Consider the following 18,004-nt stretch of genomic DNA (forward strand, 5'->3'; position numbering starts at 1 on the left):
CCGTTGATAGTATTCGACCGCTGTTACCGTAAGTACAAGTAGAAGAAGACCAACTGAAATGAATCATTATCTGGAGAACGTGTAAATCCCTAGTGTCATTCTTAATATAGTCTTTATGTGCATATATAATTGTAAGTAGTGACTTGGCTTGAGTAGAAACGACCTCACGCTAAATTTAAATTTATAATTAAGCATTATAAAATCTCAACGATCGCATCTATACAAAATGTTACGGTAACGAGCCGCATCCCCTCTTCGTTCGGCCTTCGCTCGACACAAGGCGGGGTCTCGGGATTCATTCAGCCGCACACAGACGACAACAGACACTCTTCCGACCTGGGGTTATCAAAGAGGCTGGGGGGTCCAAAAAGAGAGACGCAAGTGTCCCACTGAAAGGCGGAATTATCTATCTGGTCATGGCGGAGGTCGGTGAGGTTTTGATGTCGGTATTGTCCACAATCCGGGTCCCGAAGCCCGGGGACCGGGTCCACAAAGACGAATGCGCCTTGTCATTTTCCTCGCCAGTGAGTCATCTTCCCTTCACACATATAAACGTCAGCCAACTCAACAGTGTTGTTTCATGTCTAATTCACGTCCACTCGTTCCTATCTTTGTCTAACGGAGCGTTTTGTCTGCTGTCTTTTACTTAAGAGACAACACGAGATGTTCTGTTTTCAAATAACTAGCAAGCTAGCCTCATGCTAAGCTAGCAGCGCCGTGGAATGTGACCGTCGCTGCTCCAGCGCGTTCGCTAGCTAGCCGTAGCTGTGTCGGTGTGTATGCTGTAAAACGAGCTAACGAGCTGACTCAGTCGAGTTATTGTCACGCATGTGGCAGCCATGTTTGTGCTCCTCAATGTATTATCATAGCTTCTAAGTCTTTTGTTGTTCGTATTTTTTCAATAATATAACCTGTTTTGCGCTGAATTGCAAGTGTGAGCAGGATGCGCGACTATTTTAACTGATGATGGGACTTCTAGGACGTCCGCATTGCCTTCAACTTTAACTCCCTAGTGTCGTGTCACACAGAGATGAGCACAGGTTGTAACATCGCCTGTTTCTTCTTTGCAGGAAAGTGAAGGAGGACTGTACCTGTGCATGAACAGTTTCCTTGGCTTTGGGAGTCAGTATGTGGACAGGTACCATGCCCGGACTGGCCAGAGGGCTTACTTACACATAACCCGGACTCGCAAGGCAAAGGTACCGATGAACACTTTAATCTACTTTCTGACTTTATTTTCCTCAACACTGTGGTCAATTCCACGTTTGCTCATACTCTCATTATGTTTGACACTATCTTCACTATCTCCTAACATGTTGACTGAACCAATATCTACACTCACTGATGAGCTATGTTATTCCCACAGAAGAAAGATGACAATAACTCTGGATCTGGACACCCGCCAAAGAAAAAGCCCACCAGATTGGCTATCGGTGAGTCCATGAGAGAGTATTTACACAAACACGGATAAAACAGGCTTCCTCGTTTGTGACTGGCCTGTATCTACCTACCCTCTTGCTTCTGTTCTATCCAGGTATTGAAGGAGGGTTTGATGTTGAGCAGGAGCAGTATGAGGAGGATATAAAGGTGGTCATTTTACCTGATAGACAAGAAGTGACATCAGAGGACCTTGCTACCATGCCTGATGTTGTGAGAGAGCGGGTGAGATCTTGTGCCTCTTCTGACAAGAGAAATGTGATCACTCTGTTATGGTTGTGTCTGCGTCACAATGGCAATGTACTTGCAACTACAATATGGGAATTGACTATCACATTAACATGTAATGTCTTACGACAGAAAACCGTTTAAAATGCTTTCAAACAATATATTGTACATTTACCTTTTAATAATATTAGGGCACATGCACAATGAAGGCATGGATAATCAATTGTGTTACCTTCAGTGATCAAGTATTTGAAGTTTTCTCATGAGTTGTTAGTCAGGTCTAATTTGTTCCTGTTTGCTGTTCCTCAAGGTGTCCCTATCAATGGCGGGTATCATGGCAGCCGACTCAGTGTCTCATACCTTACAAGTTCAACAGTGGGATGGAGAGGTGAGACAGGAGTCAAGGCATGCTATTGAGCTTAAACAGCTTGACAACGGAGTGAAGATCCCTCCCAGGTGAGACACAATGTCACAAATGAAGTCCCTCTTAGACTGGTGACTTCCTAAAAAAAAAACCTTCACTTAAATCACATTATATTTTTTCCTTCATCCTAGTGGCTGGCGGTGTGAGGTGTGTGACCTCCAGGAGAATATTTGGATGAACTTGACAGACGGCAAATTGCTGTGTGGTCGCAGGTATTTTGATGGCACCGGGGGCAACAACCATGCCCTTCTACACTTCCAGGAGACAGGATACCCAATAGCTGTCAAACTTGGTACCATCACTCCTGATGGAGCGGGTAAGCCGATGGCAGGATTCAATCAAACTGTGAACAGCAGCCCGCCACGCAACACAATATTATGCTTAAATCTCCCGGAGCAAAAGTTGTCCTGCATCTCTGCTTGTTGAACAAGTCACCCATCAAACACTAGCCCAGGGGAAATTCACTGCTAACATCAGTTTTCAGGCTAAATAGTAAATACTCTGCTCAGCTGCAGGACATTTAATGGCACCTCCACTTCCTGCAAATGTTGCTTTGGTCCATTTAGATGCTGGTGTGGGCCTCCCTCGTCAATGCTTTTGTAAACAACACACTGTCGGCTCAAATTTCAGTTTTTTTAAGACTGCAAAAAAGATCACATGGGATTTGGGTTGGACTTAGAATATTGCTGGCATAATATGGGCTATAGGGCTTTCTATTATTCAAATGCATTCGTCTAAAGCTTTAAACTTCAATGCCTTTTAATTGCCCCCTCTGTTTTGTATGACATGTCCAGATGTGTATTCCTATGATGAGGATGACATGGTCCTGGATTCCAAGTTACCAGAGCACCTGTCTCACTTTGGTATCAACATGATGACCATGGAGAAGGTAAGCTTGTGTTTCCGCTTTGTTTAGTGGAAGCAGACTTTATTCTTTTCTTTTTTCTTCACATAGATGATTGCAAATATGAAATCGGCCCATTTCCCAACTGGTTTGCTCTGTTCAACATCGAAATAAGTTGTCATTGCACCCTTTACTTTACGATTAAAGTGGTACAAATGTATTCAAAGGTATTGTATTTTTGTTGTTGGCAGACATCCAGACAGTTGAGGCAGGCTCTACCTCCTAGATTGGGTACATGGTATTAATAAGGGGTCTAAATTCAGCTGCAGTGTTCGAGTGCTACGTTATTCTAATGCCAACAAAACAAATAGCACAGATAAACTTGCATTAAATAAATGTAATTCTTGTGTATACATAAAATCATATAATTAAACAATTATTATAGTATTATTTATATTTTGGACTGATGTGTGTACCTCTCACTCTTCACTGTAATGCTGTTTCTTGTCTCGTTAATGTATTGTTGCACACGCATAATGATGTTGCTCAGGCGGGCGGTGTAAGCGTCGTGCTACATTAGAGCCGGAGACAAAGTGCAGCACTTAGTGCGGTGATGATGTGATCTGTAATGTCTTTTCTTGTCTGCTTGCTTTCGTTGCTCCTTCATATGGGCGCATTTTGCTTTTCATTGTCGAAACTTGCGTTGAAGGCTGCCGCGTAGACTTCCATTTGCTTGTAGCCTGCGTCCTTCATTCTCTTATCACTTTGACCTCTCTGCTCCTCTCAGACTGAACGGACAATGACAGAGCTGGAGATTGCCGTGAACCAGCGTGTGGGGGAGTGGGAGGTGATTCAGGAGTCGGGGACCACCCTGCGGCCCTTGTTCGGCAACGGTTTGACTGGCATGAAGAATCTGGGCAACAGTTGCTACCTCAACTCTGTCATGCAAGTGCTCTTCACCGTTCCAGATTTCCAGAACAAGTCAGTACCCTCTTCTACTCATAGCCTCCATCCTCCGGTTCTTCCAAGTTTGTACAGTGCATCCGGAAAGTATTCACAGTGCTTCATTTTTTTCCACATTTTGTTATGTTACAGCCTTATTCCAAAATGGATTAAATTCATTATTTTCCTCAACATTCTACACACAAAAACCCAGAATGACAAAGTGAAAACTGTTTTTTGCACATTTATTAAAAATAAAGAATGAAAACATAACATAAGTATTCACAGCCTTTGCTCAATACTTTGTTGAAGCACCTTTGGCAGCAATTACAGCCTCAAGTCTTCTTGGGTATGATTCCACAAGCGTGGCACACCTATTTCTGGGCAGTTTCTCCCATTCTTCTTTGCAGAACCTCTCAAGTTCCATCAGGTTGGATGGGGAACATCGGTGCACAGCCATTTTCAGATCTCTCCAGAGATGTTCAATCGGGTTCAAGTCAGGGCTCTGGCTGGGCCACTCCAGGACCTTCACAGAGTCGTCCCGAAGCCACTCCTTTGTTATCTCTGCTGTGTGCTTCGGGTCGTTGTCCTGTTGGGAGATGAACCGTCGCCCTACTCTGAGGTCCAGAGCGCTTTGGAGCATGTTTTCATCGAGGATGTCTCTGTACATTGCTGCATTCATCTTTCCCTCAATCCTGACTCGTCTCCCAGTTCCTCCCGCTGAAAGACATCCCCACAGCATGATGCTGCCACCACCATGCTTCACTGTAGGGATGGTATTGGCCAGGTGATGAGCAGTGCCTGGTTTCCTCCAGACATGACGCTTGGCATTCAGGCCAAAGAGTTCAATCTCTGTTTCATCAGACCAGAGAATTTTGTTTCTCATAGTCTGAGAGTCCTTCAGGTGCTTTTTTGCAAACTCTAGGCGGGCTGTCATGTGCTTTTTACTGAGGAGTGGCTTCCATCTGGCCACTCTACCAAACAGGCCTGATTTGTGGAGTGCTGCAGAGATGGTTGTCCTTCTGGAAGGTTCTCCTCTCTTCATAGAACAACGCTGGAGCTCTGTCAGAGTGACCATCGGGTTCCTGGTCACCTCCCTGACTAAGGCCCTTCTCCCCCGATCGCTCAGTCTGGCTGGGCGGCCAACTCTAGGAAGAGTCCTGGTGGTTCCAAACTTCTTCCATGTCCGGATGATGGAGGCCACTGTGCTCATTGGGACTTTCAATGCTGCAGAAATCTTTCTGTACCCTTCGCCAGATCTGTGCCTCGATACAATTCTGTCTCGGAGGTCTATAGATAATTCCTTGAACTTCATGGCTTGGTTTATGCTCTGATATGCACTGTCAACTGTGATACCTTATATAGACAGGTGTGTGCCTTTCTCAATCATGTCCAATCAACTGAATTTAGCACAGGTGGACTCCAATCAAACATCTCAAGGATGATCAGTGGAAACAGGATGCACCTGAGCTAAATTTTGAGTGTCATGGCAAAGGCTGTGAATACTTATGTACATGTTATGTTTTCGTTCTTTATTTTTAACAGATTTGCACAAATTTGCAAAAAACAGTTTTCACTTTGTCATTATGGGTTGTTGTGTGTAGAATGTTGAGGAAAATAATGAATTTAATCCATTTTGGAATAAGGCTGTAACATAACAAAATGTGTAAAAAGTGAAGCGCTGTGAATACTTTCCGGATGCACTGTATGTTTACCATGTCGCTTCCTGTGATGTGACAAAAGACGATGTGGATTCGTTTGACAAACTGTGATCAAAATATTGCCATCAAGTTGGCTATTACAGCTGTAGAGATAAAATAATTATTTAGAAGTTACACTTTTCAAAGTGCTTATCATTAATGGTAAGATACTGAATGGAAATAATGTGTTCATATCCTTTTCTTCATGCCTTCCAGATATGTGTCTAACATCGACAAGATTATTGATGAAGCCCCAAGTGACCCCACCCAAGACTTTAAAACCCAAATGTAAGTGTCCTCTTCTCTTGTGGTTATTCTCTCTGACAAACTCTTGTATTGCCCTTCGATGCCCAAAAAAGCACTCTCTCTCTCTCCGTTGTATGACAGGGAAGCAAAGGACAGTGTTTGAAAAGATATTACACATTTCAAAATACACATAAACACCCTCACTGTCAGCTGTCAACCTCAAAGCTGATAACAGATTCATTTTGCAGGCAGTTCATAATTTAAATGGTATTTTAATTTTTAATGTGGGTTATCTTCCTGAATATAAATGTTCGATTGAAATCAGCAGAGTTAAGACGGACCTATATTGCCACTTGATCTCTTGTCATCTTAGCTCTATGCCATTGCGAGAAATATAATAATTAGGGATGCACCGATCTGATCGGCGCCGATCCATATCGGCCGATATTCCCATTATCGGTTTTGATCGGCGTTCTCAAAACGGCCGATCAAATGACGTAACATCTGCGAGAAAAACTATCAGAGACGTTTCAATCGCCGCGCACCGCAACGGAGACGATGCGCCCGGCGAGGGCCGCAGAGTGAGAGGTCAGAGGGGATCCTCTCCACCGAGCGGCGTCCCCGTCCCCCGAGTTGAATCACTGGGTCGACTCAGCCGACTCTCACATGTCTGAGCCCCGATAGACTGATGCTCACGGTAAACACATTCGATCGGGAGCGCGTGAGGGTTTTGATAAAGTTAGCGGAAGGATTTAAGTGACAACATCCGGTTTTGCAAAGTTAGTGGAAAGAACCACGTGAAACAACATCCGTTGTTCAAAATAAGATGTCGACAAATCATGCACTAACAAATACAAGTAAACAATGAACTGATTTTGTATCTTTATAGATCGTTTCTGAGATTTAGCTTAAATTATGCTAACATTAAAACATTGTTACTGTACCAAGGAAGAGTTTATAAAAATAAGTCAGACTTTTGTATGTTAAAAAAAGTCCTGTATATAGATTTCCCCAAGAGTTCCAGGAAATGAATGATGCAGATGTGTTCCATACATATCTGAAATCCCCTACAATAGCAATCAAACAATTTTAATGTATCAATTAGGACATTTTTCAAAGTAAAAGTCCTAAATGTTTAAAGAAATCTGTAATTTCTTTAATGTTTGAGTTGCTTTATATATGTATTTCCTCATAGTCCTAGGCAATAATGCTACACAATAAATAGAATGCTTCAATCGACACCGTGATCGGTGATCGGTATTATCGGATCGGCAGATACTGATTTCGGTGATCGGTGATCGACACCAAAAAACCTGATCGGTGCATCTCTAATAATAATGTATAATCTAAACTGATTGAATGTCTCAATTTAGGAACAAAAGTGAATGTCCTATCCTCATTTTTCTAAACCCCACAACCATCAGATATGAGATGAAAATCACATTATATTGAATATAGAATCTTGTGTTTTCCCTTTTTAAATTGAATTCTGCCAGATTGTATGTGTATGTGACCCAATTCAAACAATGTCTACTTTTGTGGCTGAACGAAAACGTTCTTGTACCCACCAGATTTTTCTCCCTGATTAGATATTCCCCCAGAAGAAGTTAAAAATACATTTAGGTCTTTATCCAAATCCTACACCTGTGTGAGCCACTGTTATATTGTTGGATGTAAAGTGATGTCAGCTTTGTTTGTTTATCACAGAGCCAAGCTCGGCTACGGTCTGTTGTCAGGAGATTATTCCAAACCAGCGCCAGACCTTGGAGAGGAAAATGGTGCATCCGAACCGAGGGTAGGAAAAAAAATCAGTCACAGTGGATTTACAAGTCTTAGTTTTAACTGTTATCTGTGGCACATGTGGGAATTACACTCCGAAATAAATGAAAATGTGGTCTACCGCTTAGCTCTCGCTGTTGATAAAACTGACTGTTCCTGCTTTGTTTGCAGGGAGACCAAATCGGTATCGCACCACGAATGTTCAAAGCACTTGTTGGGCGGGGCCACCCAGAGTTCTCTACGAATCGACAACAGGATGCTCAGGAGTTTTTATTGCACTTCATAAACATGGTGGAGGTAAAGTAACACTCACACTCTGCATGTCTTTATGCTTCCCAGCTTTTCTCTTACATTATTATTTCTTTTCACCCGCAGAGGAACTGTCGCTCTGGGCCCAACCCATCTGAAGCCTTCAGGTTCCTGGTGGAGGAGAGGATTGTTTGTCAGCAATCACATAAAGCCAAGTACACGCAGCGGGTGGATTACATCGTCCAGCTGCCTGTGCCGATGGACCAGGCTACCAACACAGGTGAAGGGCTGACACGTTACAACATACAACTCAAGCTCTAGTTATTAGTATTTTTTTTATTGGATAGTCAGGACAGATAGACAGGGAAAGGGGGCGAGAGGAGGCATGACATGCTGCAATGGGCTGCGAATCGGATTCAAAGATGTGCCGCTGCTTTAACGACTCAGCCTTGGAACATGGAGCTCAAATTGGGGGTGTCTGTAATGGATTCACAACTTCAAATAATTGATTTCTTAGTTTTTGTGTTTTTTTTCTAAAAAAGAAATTAGGTGTTGCAGGCAAATATGAAAATGAATATTGTATTATACTGAATATTGCCTTATACTGGGAGGAGACCCCGGGGAAGACCCAGGACACGCTGGAGGGATTACATCTCCCGGCTGGCCTGTGAACGCCTCGGGATCTCCCAGAATGAGCTGGAAAATGTTGCGGGTAAGAGGGAGGTCTGGGTCAGCCTGCTGGGTCTGCTGCCCCCGCGACCCGACCCCGGACTAAGCGGATGAGAATGGATGGATATTGTATTATGAAATAAATAGAGCAGCACCACCACAACTATACGCAATAAATGCACCACATGAGCTGCGTAACATTACTTTTCATTAATTGAAAAGGAAATGTAAGGTAGGGTCATGGTAACCAAGAAAATAATTCAGCAAAAAATGTAATGATGGCAGAGAACTCTGCAAGCATTATGTAACCTCGCGGAAACAAACCACGTACTTATCAGCTCGACGTCAGACATGGATGTCACCTCTTAAAAGATGTGCGAGTGATAGTAGTGTTTCTCATAAATGAATGTATTTGTTGAACAGAAGAGCTGGAGGAGGCGGAGCGCCGGCGTGAGGAGGGAGACTCCTCCTTCCCTATAGTGCGTGCACAAATCCCCTTCACAGCTTGCATGGCGGCCCTCAGTGAACCAGAGATCCTCACAGACTTCTGGAGCTCGGCTGTGCAGTCCAAGACTACTGCTACCAAGTATGAAGAGAGACGGCCGCACATACTTAAAGCGATGAAACAAATCTCAAGATGTATTTATTAATACCCACTCCCGTCTCATTTTTCAGAACAACCCGCTTTGCCTCTTTCCCCGACCACCTGGTCATCCAGATTAAGAAGTTCACTTTTGGCCTTGACTGGGTGCCCAAGAAACTGGGTGAGCAAAGATATTATTAAATAATTGTGTTGAAGACGAATGTTTTTCTTTCTCCACACAAAAGTGCGTATTCCTAATCCTAACAGAATTTGAAATCTGTTTGTTGAGACGCATTACTCCTTAATATAGTCTGAAGCACTGAGTATTGCATTAAAACCTCTAATACATATTCTTTGTTGTACAAGCTCAGTGTCATTTAGCTCAGTGTCATTTAGCTCAGTGTCATTTACCGCGACCACATGCAAAACGCTTGTGGGCGTGTTTAGTGGCGAGTCTGTAAATACATAACCGAATCACAGCTGTTCTTGACCTGGATATTTACCAGCCAATAACACAAGGGCAGAGGAGGACTCATATTTAGCAGCTGGCTTTCACCAATTTCTAAAATGGTGTGTAAAACAAACATTGAACCAAAGTGGATAATTGGTAATTGATGGTTTTCCTCTGCAGACGTGAGCATTGACGTTCCAGACACTCTGGACCTGAGTGACCTCCATGCAATTGGCCAACAGCCAGGGGAGGAGCTTCTACCAGAGGTGTCCCCGCCCCCACTCATGACCCCAGATGTGGAGGTTAAAGGTATCCTGGGTTACCAGGGCAACGAGGAGGACGACTCTCTCTACTCCCCACTGCTGTGTTAGTCTGTCTGTAGTTTCTGCTCTTTTCCTTCTAACTCCTATTTGTCCATCCTTGCGTCCTTCTGTTGCCTTATTATTTGGTGACGTGATTTGAGTTACATTCCAAGTTAAAGTGACACTGTGTCACCCGCTGGATATTCACATGATTTTTTTAAATGTGAATTTCATGACAAAGTAACAATGTGTAAAGTGTAAAGTAATTGAACCTTTTCTTCTCATCGCATTCAGCTCCAGTCCTTGATGACTCTACGGTGTCCCAGTTATGTGAAATGGGATTCCCACTGGAGGCCTGCAGGAAAGCGGTGTACTACACTGGGAACACTGGAATCGATGCTGCCATGAATTGGACCATGAGCCACATGGATGACCCAGGTGTGCAGAGCGATGGGGTTTTACCAGAAAGCAAGTCGTTGATCAGTCTGGTCGCTCCTCTCACTCTCAAATGTTCTGCTCTTTCCGATTGGCTGCAGACTTTGCCGCCCCGCTGGTGTTGCCAGGCTGCAGCTCCGGCGCCGGGACCACACCCATTGAGAGCCTCTCAGAGGAGCACCTGGCAACCATCGTCTCCATGGGCTTCAGCCGAGACCAGGCAACCAAAGCACTTCGAGCTACGGTCAGAATCACTCTCCTCTCAGTTTGAGTTTGGGATTTGACTTATTTCATCTGCCACTAGTCTAAAAGTAGAACAGTGAACACGGGCACAGCTGGCCCCTTTTCAGTCCGACAGTAATGGCTCATCATCAATGGAGACTTACCAGTTGTTGGCATTAATACCTCAACAAAAATAAGTTGCACTGCGCTGTCTCAGAAGCACTGGTCAAAGAGATGTCTTAGATCTGATTTACTGCGTGTGGTTTGACAAAATAATTTACAGTAGCCACCACATGCCGACGGAAACTACCAGAAGAAAACTTGACACTTGAGCAGCGCTGTTCTTAGTATTATATCCTGACTGTTACAGTGATATTATTGTGGCAATATACAACATTTGACTGAATTTACAGAAGTGGACTTTAACCATCGGAGGTAATTTGATATGTTTCTATTATCCGATTGCCAATCCATGAAGAAACTTGTAAAATGTTGTCCCTGTAACGGCAAAATAGACTCGAAGAGCTCATATTTGACCAAATAGTCCCTTTGTTGACATTCTCCAATGTCTTGTTGAACCGTTTGTTTCATTAGAGTAACGTCCTGGACCGGGCCGTGGACTGGATCTTCTCCCACCTGGACGACCTGGAGTCCATGGACGTGTCTGAAGGCGGTCGCTCAGCCGCAGAGAGCGAGGGCGGCAGAGATCCTCCTCCGCCTGGGCCGCGCGTCAAAGACGGGCCAGGAAGTGAGTCTCGAGGATGTGTTGAGAAACATGAAATGTAGACGGCGACGCCATTGCGACATCATTTGATTTCATATTTTATAAAGTATTTCTTGTATGTGGTCTAATTATAATTTAACATGGTTTCTGTCTTTTATCCAGAGTATGAGCTGTTTGCGTTCATCAGTCACATGGGGACGAGCACGATGTGCGGCCACTACGTCTGTCACATCAAGAAGGATGACCAGTAAGTGCTTTTCTTTTGCTCATACGTAGGTTTCTGGCTTTGAGGGATATTAGTCTGTTTTAAAGCCAAAATATGTCATTTAAAAAATGTCATGAACATCCCATATTCTCAAAGAGACAACAATAAAATCTGTTAGTTTCACACATGCTGTCTGTTCTCTAATCAGAAGTTAATTTATAAGTTTGCTCTTTAAATAAGTTATTATAATGCAGTGTTTCTTGTACCTTTTCAATAATGTTACTTGTTTGAAATATGTTTGACAACTCCCAAACTATTTTTTGTTTTGGTTGAAAAAGATAAATCTTTGCTGCAGCCAACTGATGTATTGATAATAAGCATATTTGAATATATATGTAGTTTATTTAACCTAAACTTATATTTGTTTATTGAACTATTTATACTTTCATTATTTTGTGAAGTATATATATTTTATTAACGTTAAATATAAATATCTGCAGTACTCCAAAGTACCCCTAGGGATGCTAGAACCCTAATTTTGGAAATGCTGTGTCGTGCAATGAAGTGGCTCATTTTCCAGAGCCTCAGCAGGGGGCACCATCCTGCTGGCCCGGTCTGACCCTGAAGCACCGTCAATGCTTATATTCACTTCAGGAGAATAGCCTGATTGATTTTATATTTTGAAAAGAGTAATTATTTTTGACAAATATATGACTCAAGATTGCTAATAAATTACCTTTTATATGTTTATAATATGATGTCGTTGTCAATTTGGGAGAAGCAACTGTCACTTTACCCAAGTGGTGGATATTTTATTCTCAAATAAGATTTAAAAAGCCACTCTTAGCTTGTACCCTGTGATCGAGTAGCTCTTCTCTCCGTTCCACAGGTGGGTCATCTTCAACGACCAGAAGGTCTGCGCTTCAGAGAAACCTCCCAAAGACCTGGGATACCTCTACTTCTACCGGAGAGTGACTGAATGAGAGGAGAAATGTGGACGCTAACACAAACACACGAGACGGCAGTTATAGTCACACCCCACCGAGCTCTTAAAAAATGCCCCGGCATGCTTCACAACTGACTTAAGTGTAAATAAATCTCTCAGATTGCATATATACACAGTTGAATACATTGGTGCGGATGTACAGATGAGGTGTTTAGGAGGGACGTTTTACCTTTTATCCATTGATTACAATCCATGGGCCTGTTCAGAGGAGCACATTCAGTTACTTAGCTGGACAACTATGTTGCGTAAAGATGGTTAAAAGGCGTCTTCCAAATTTTACTCAGTAAATGTATCCAGATAATTCACAAAGCTTCATGGAACAGGACATGAGGGGGTTGCTTGGTCCAGTCGCTCCCTGCTCACTATCGCCTCTATCCATATCCTGACTATTGATTCCTCTGCCATCAGTAGTCGCCGCCCCACCATCATCATATGTTGCTTCCAGCCCCTCTTTTATTGGACGGCTGCAGTTTGCTGTACCCATTTGACTTCTCCTCTGTCCGGTTCAGAGAGGAAGTAAGAAACAAATTGTTAAAACATCCACGATGAGAGGAGATGTCAGTTCATCAAACAAATGAATAGCGGCTCAAATGTGTGTTATAAAAACAGTTATTTCTTTAAAGTTAGGTTAGGGTGATATCTGGGTGATTCTTGTTTTTATTTGCAAATGAATCCTTTTGTTACTTCTGCTGTAACAAATAAAGAATTGTCTTTCTGTCATTCTGCCTTTTTTCCTTTTTTAACTAGTCAGGAGTTGCCTAGTTACCTTGAGCTTATTTCTCTGAGATTTAAATAGTTCACACCTCTGTTGTAAAGGTTATTTGTACACTGTTGTTTTATCGGCTTCGGGTAAAAACTGTTCAGAATCCTTGGCCTAGTTTACGAGGCGGCGGCACAAAGCTGAACCCACAAAGCGAGGGCTGCTCGGCCGTCAGCTCCTCTGCACCTCCTTCTCGGAAGTCTTCCGCCTTCTACTCACTTTGCATCCTTGTGCTTTTGTTTTCGATGTGAAGCAGAGGATGAGGAACGATTTTGGCCTTCAGTTATCAGCACTGCTTTAAAATTAAGGTAAAATCTCAGACGACATGATGAAATCAAGTTTTATAATCTAAACGGCAAGTATTGGATCTAATGTGATCAATTACGGTTGATCTGAGTTTAAAAAATAAGACTATCTGGCCAGCGAGGCAACATATTGATAAGATGTCAAAAGAGTTTTTAGTTGTAGAATTATTACAATTTAGTATATAAATTATCTGGGCAGGAAAAATCATTATTGCAGCTTGCTGAAATTAAATCTTAAAAATTCATGAAATGGCAAAGACAAAAGACATTTTATGATAATTTTGTATTCGTTTGCCTTAATAGTCAGAAAGCTGCACATTTATTTCATAACTTCTTATTTCCAGCAAAGCATCTTGACGCTTTATCAGTGTTAATTAATTGCTAAAGAGCCAAAACACTGAATTTTTTTTCATTTTTTTATGCAAGTCTACAAAGGGACATTCATCAAGAGGTCGAGAGAGGAAGGAAGCAGCTCGCTCGGTGGTTAGGGATGACATGTTGTTGGTGAAGCGCTCGTCTCGAACGGGAGCCGTGTGTGGCGACATGAACCGCTGCATTCAATTAGATTTCCTGAAACACTTTAGTCTCGACTGTAATGTACATTTATCTTACCTTCTCCACTTAGACACAACTTTTAAAATGAAGACGATCGCGTGGTTCGCGTTTGGTGAGTTAAAATACTTCTACTAAAAATCATTGTAATTCATTCTTCAAAATAAAGGAGTAACGAGTAGCCAGTAACATATCTAAATATCTCTCTGTGTATGAGACGAAGAGCAATACTCCCAGATTGAACCTGATGCATTGCCCTTTAACATCATACTCACTCAAGTATCGCCAATGCAAAGTAGCCTAATCACATATTATAGTATGCAGTTTGTGGTATTCTCCTGTGGATGTATTCATGTGCTTCACGGGTGTGATCCCCTCTCTTCAGCGCTCGCTGCTCTTTCTGCTGCAGCCAGAGTCATCCTCACTAATCCAAGACACAAGGCCACGTTGGAGTGCGGGGTGAGCTCCTTCACGGACATCCTGCAGTGGTTCCACGGAGAGGACCTGCTGCATAGTGTTTCTGGGAAGTCCGGCATCCCTCGCAAAGGTACAGACGGACGTGAGAGCAACAAACAATCTGAATGACCTGTAGCACAATGTACTGTAATGTATGTAGAACAGCTTTTAAGTGATCTAGTCTTTTTATGCAGAACTTTGGTTCCCTTAATTTAGTTGTCTTTTTTTAATTTATTTGGTTTTTAATTAATTAATTAATTATTTTCCATTTTATTTTTTATTTTAATATATACTTTTAAATGTAATATTGTTTTTTTGCTATTCCACTTGTTTTGCTTTGACTCTCTGTGGAGCACTTTGTAAACATTGTTTTTAAAGGTGCTATATAAATAAAATTATTATTATTATTATTATTATTGTTTTACGAGCCTCACAGTTGTAGATTACACACATGCACGTTCTGCTTTAGGTCATTTTAATGTTGCCGGAAGGTCAAAGGTGAGGTCAGAAACAACGCTCGAGATCTCTGACGTGAAGGAAGAAGATGCCGGAAAGTTTGTTTGCAATGCGGACGGGAGACGTGAAGAACACACACTGCTCGTGGCCTCAGGTGAGCAGGAGACAGAAGTCTCAATGTTACCATGAGCTAAATGCATGTTATAGACATGTTTTTATTGTGGGAAATAAAAGTGAACAAAGAGAAGTTACATTCATTAAGGGTTCTGACTTTTCAAACAACTGTTTACTCATTAGTGTTACTTCATTTACTGAACGAATAAAGTAACTTTAGACGTCTTGATTTGAAAAGAAATGTGGGCATTTAAATCAAAAGATTATGTACACACATAATATACACATATGATATATGTCACAATTTTTACGAGTGTATCTTTATAAAAATTGGGGGATATAAAAGATACATATTTAAGAGAAAGGTTGGTCAAAATCACACATCCTGATTCTGCTCCCTCATACGGCTCAAAGTCCCAAAAGCACTGCGTCCTACATCACCCACAGTACAACGAGATAATACCTTTCACTAGACCCTACCTGGCTGCTAAACTCCTACATCTTTAAGACGAACCCCAGCGTATCACTGATGGAGAGACCTTTAATTTCATGATTGAACATCCATAAAATGCAGAGAAAGTGTCTTCACATCATGTCATAAGGGGTGTGTCACGGTCCAGATGATCTGGATGAAGTCCTCCATCTGGCCTTTCCTCTTTTCTTTGTGGTTCTCACCATATCCCCCCCCCCCTCTCAGTCTGGGCCAGCCCCTCCGCTGACCTCCAGCTGGGCAGTGAGGCCACGCTCCACTGCAAGGTGAGCGGTCTGGACCGAGACTCTACGGTGAGGTGGACGAGCCCGGCTGGAAGTCCACACTCTGGGTGGCTCGAGTCTGTAAGGCGCTCTGATGCGGGGACCTGGCAGTGTGTGTTCTCCCAAGACGGGGGGGTGTACAGTCAGAACCTCGCCATCGAGGTTCAAGGTGGGATGCTGGCTTTCACCAAAGTCTTTGGGTATGGTTTCAACCGTGCAGGACGAGAGCGACCGATGAGGCCGCGGTCACGATGTGCTGTGTTTTTACTCCCAGTACCTGCTCCTGAAACGACTGCGCCACCATCATCCCCTTCCCCGAGCACAAGCTGCCTCGACTGTGAGTACCACCTGACATCTCTTTTGGGTAAAAACCTTTAACCCGCTGGAAACTTTGGTCACTGCCTTGTGTATATATTTATTTTTATTTTTTGTATATATTTAGTTTCCTCTGTATATTTAGTATTTAGTATTGTTATTGTTTTTGTGTTTTATTTGTATCTTTTATTTTTATCAATGCTCTGATGTGCACCCGCTGCTGTGATCCTGAAATGTCCCCACTGTGGGACGAATAAAGGAATATCTTATCTTATCTTAAACCCTCGATGAGCACGGACTAACACAAGAGGTTCATCTCTCGACGTGTCGTTGACTCCTCGGTGTTTGCGGCGGTCTGTTGTCGTACCTCAACCAGGCGTCACTCGCCCTCCTCCATCTGCTGCTGCTCCGCTGCTGGGGCTCAGCTGGTGGGTGTGGCTCACAGCTGGAGGCGGCTGCCTGGCTGTGGTTCTCCTCGTGGTCTTTGTCGTCGTCCTGTGCGAGAGGATTAAAAGAAAGGTCAGTCATGAAAACCTTCCGGGGAGTCTTCATACGCTGCTTCCTGGATTAGATTTAGCAGGTGGGATGAAGTGGGATGGGTTACTGAGGCAAACAAAACAATTAGAATTTGATTTTTTCTTTTCCTGCTGCAGAGAAAACATCAAGTGATGAAGAATGGCCGACAGAAGCCAAAGAGCTACTGCCAGTGCGACTGGTAAATGTTCTCTACTGGCTTCTATCTCGTAAAGAAATGGCTTTATCCCCTCTCCAGTTATATCTTTTCACTTTACAGATGCCTTCTAATCGACTCTATTCACTTTATATTAATGACTGCTTGACCTTCATTCTCACTGCGCCTTTTACCAAGTGCTTCATTATTGTGTCGTAATTAGTGTGAAACTTCTCTTCTCTCCTTTCTTTATCGCAGCCCAGCAGCTGCAGCAAAACCACAGCGAGGACGGCGGAGAGAGAAGCCGTCAGCCCCCGCTCTGCAAGCAGCGCCGCTGCTGTGACGTGAAAGACTGATCGAAGAAAGGAAAGAAGGACTTGAAGAGGGAGAGAGAGGGAGGGAGGGAAAGTGAGGAATAGATAAAGAGAGAGAGCGAATGAAAAGAGAACCCTAGAATGCGTCATGAATGTAAATTGGCTTTTGAATGCTCAACATGGAAATACAAATCAAGTGTAATGATGTGGGCACTTAGAGCTTTTTCACCGAATATAACCAGTGAACTGAATGCAAAGAGGCTTCTGCACTGCGAGGGAGCGCGGCAACAGTTTCTGCTTATTTATGTCATTTATGCCTCGTGGAATATTTTTAAATACAGAATTGTCAACTTCTGATTTGCTTTCCCTTGAAAAATAAATGTAACTAATTTTGAGAGATACTTTATTTGTTTTTCTGTGTATAATTAGTTTTTTTCCAGTGGGTTGTAATTGAAAGATTAGAGGACTATATTGCAGTTTTATGTTTTTTCCCTTAGCCAATAAACCCAATGACTATAAGGAAATTAAAAAATAATAATAATGTAAATCCACAAAAGGGACCAGGGAGGCTTCTATCCGTGAGATAAAATCACAAACAGCTGAATGTGTATTATTTCCTGTGTTTTGGTAATTTGAAAACAAAGGAGGGAAGGCCGCCAGGAATAAAATATGAACTACTTTTTAAGGAGGTAATTATTGACAGTGTGCGCATATTTAAGACTATTTCAAGAAAAAAAGCCAACCGTGAGCCAAAAGCTTTAAAAAATCTAAAGGTTCAAGATAATAACTTCGACCTTGTTCAACATAATATCAAACAGTATCTTATGGTATGCTCTTGAATATTCTTTAAACTGAGCCTGCGT

The 18,004-nt window shown here is 42.6% G+C and overlaps 2 protein-coding genes across 3 annotated transcripts; both read left to right on the forward strand.

The window, feature by feature from the left end:
* Positions 1 to 291: 291 nt before the first annotated feature.
* On the forward strand, positions 292 to 13,166 carry usp5 (ubiquitin specific peptidase 5 (isopeptidase T)). 2 transcript variants are annotated; one of them, XM_056445057.1, is made up of 20 exons: positions 292 to 524; positions 1,071 to 1,199; positions 1,367 to 1,433; positions 1,535 to 1,662; positions 1,976 to 2,121; positions 2,221 to 2,405; positions 2,884 to 2,978; positions 3,721 to 3,914; positions 5,792 to 5,863; positions 7,529 to 7,616; positions 7,772 to 7,897; positions 7,976 to 8,129; positions 8,942 to 9,104; positions 9,194 to 9,282; positions 9,733 to 9,918; positions 10,149 to 10,292; positions 10,391 to 10,533; positions 11,106 to 11,259; positions 11,398 to 11,482; positions 12,330 to 13,166. In XM_056445057.1, the coding sequence occupies exons 1-20, from the start codon at positions 417 to 419 to the stop codon at positions 12,421 to 12,423; spliced, it is 2,550 nt and encodes an 849-aa protein (XP_056301032.1). In that variant the 5' UTR covers positions 292 to 416; the 3' UTR covers positions 12,424 to 13,166. The 2 variants fall into 2 exon arrangements, with proteins under 2 accessions (XP_056301032.1, XP_056301033.1); XM_056445058.1 differs by having other exon boundaries at positions 293 to 524; positions 9,733 to 9,861.
* A 931-nt stretch (positions 13,167 to 14,097) lies between these two features.
* Positions 14,098 to 17,170, forward strand: LOC130213473 (T-cell surface glycoprotein CD4-like). The gene is made up of 8 exons (XM_056445157.1): positions 14,098 to 14,178; positions 14,449 to 14,610; positions 14,989 to 15,129; positions 15,787 to 16,011; positions 16,117 to 16,179; positions 16,534 to 16,676; positions 16,811 to 16,872; positions 17,086 to 17,170. The coding sequence occupies exons 1-8, from the start codon at positions 14,151 to 14,153 to the stop codon at positions 17,168 to 17,170; spliced, it is 909 nt and encodes a 302-aa protein (XP_056301132.1). The 5' UTR covers positions 14,098 to 14,150.
* Positions 17,171 to 18,004: the final 834 nt, after the last annotated feature.

Source organism: Pseudoliparis swirei, chromosome 22, assembly GCF_029220125.1.
Source record: "Pseudoliparis swirei isolate HS2019 ecotype Mariana Trench chromosome 22, NWPU_hadal_v1, whole genome shotgun sequence".
Lineage (NCBI taxonomy): Eukaryota > Metazoa > Chordata > Actinopteri > Perciformes > Liparidae > Pseudoliparis > Pseudoliparis swirei.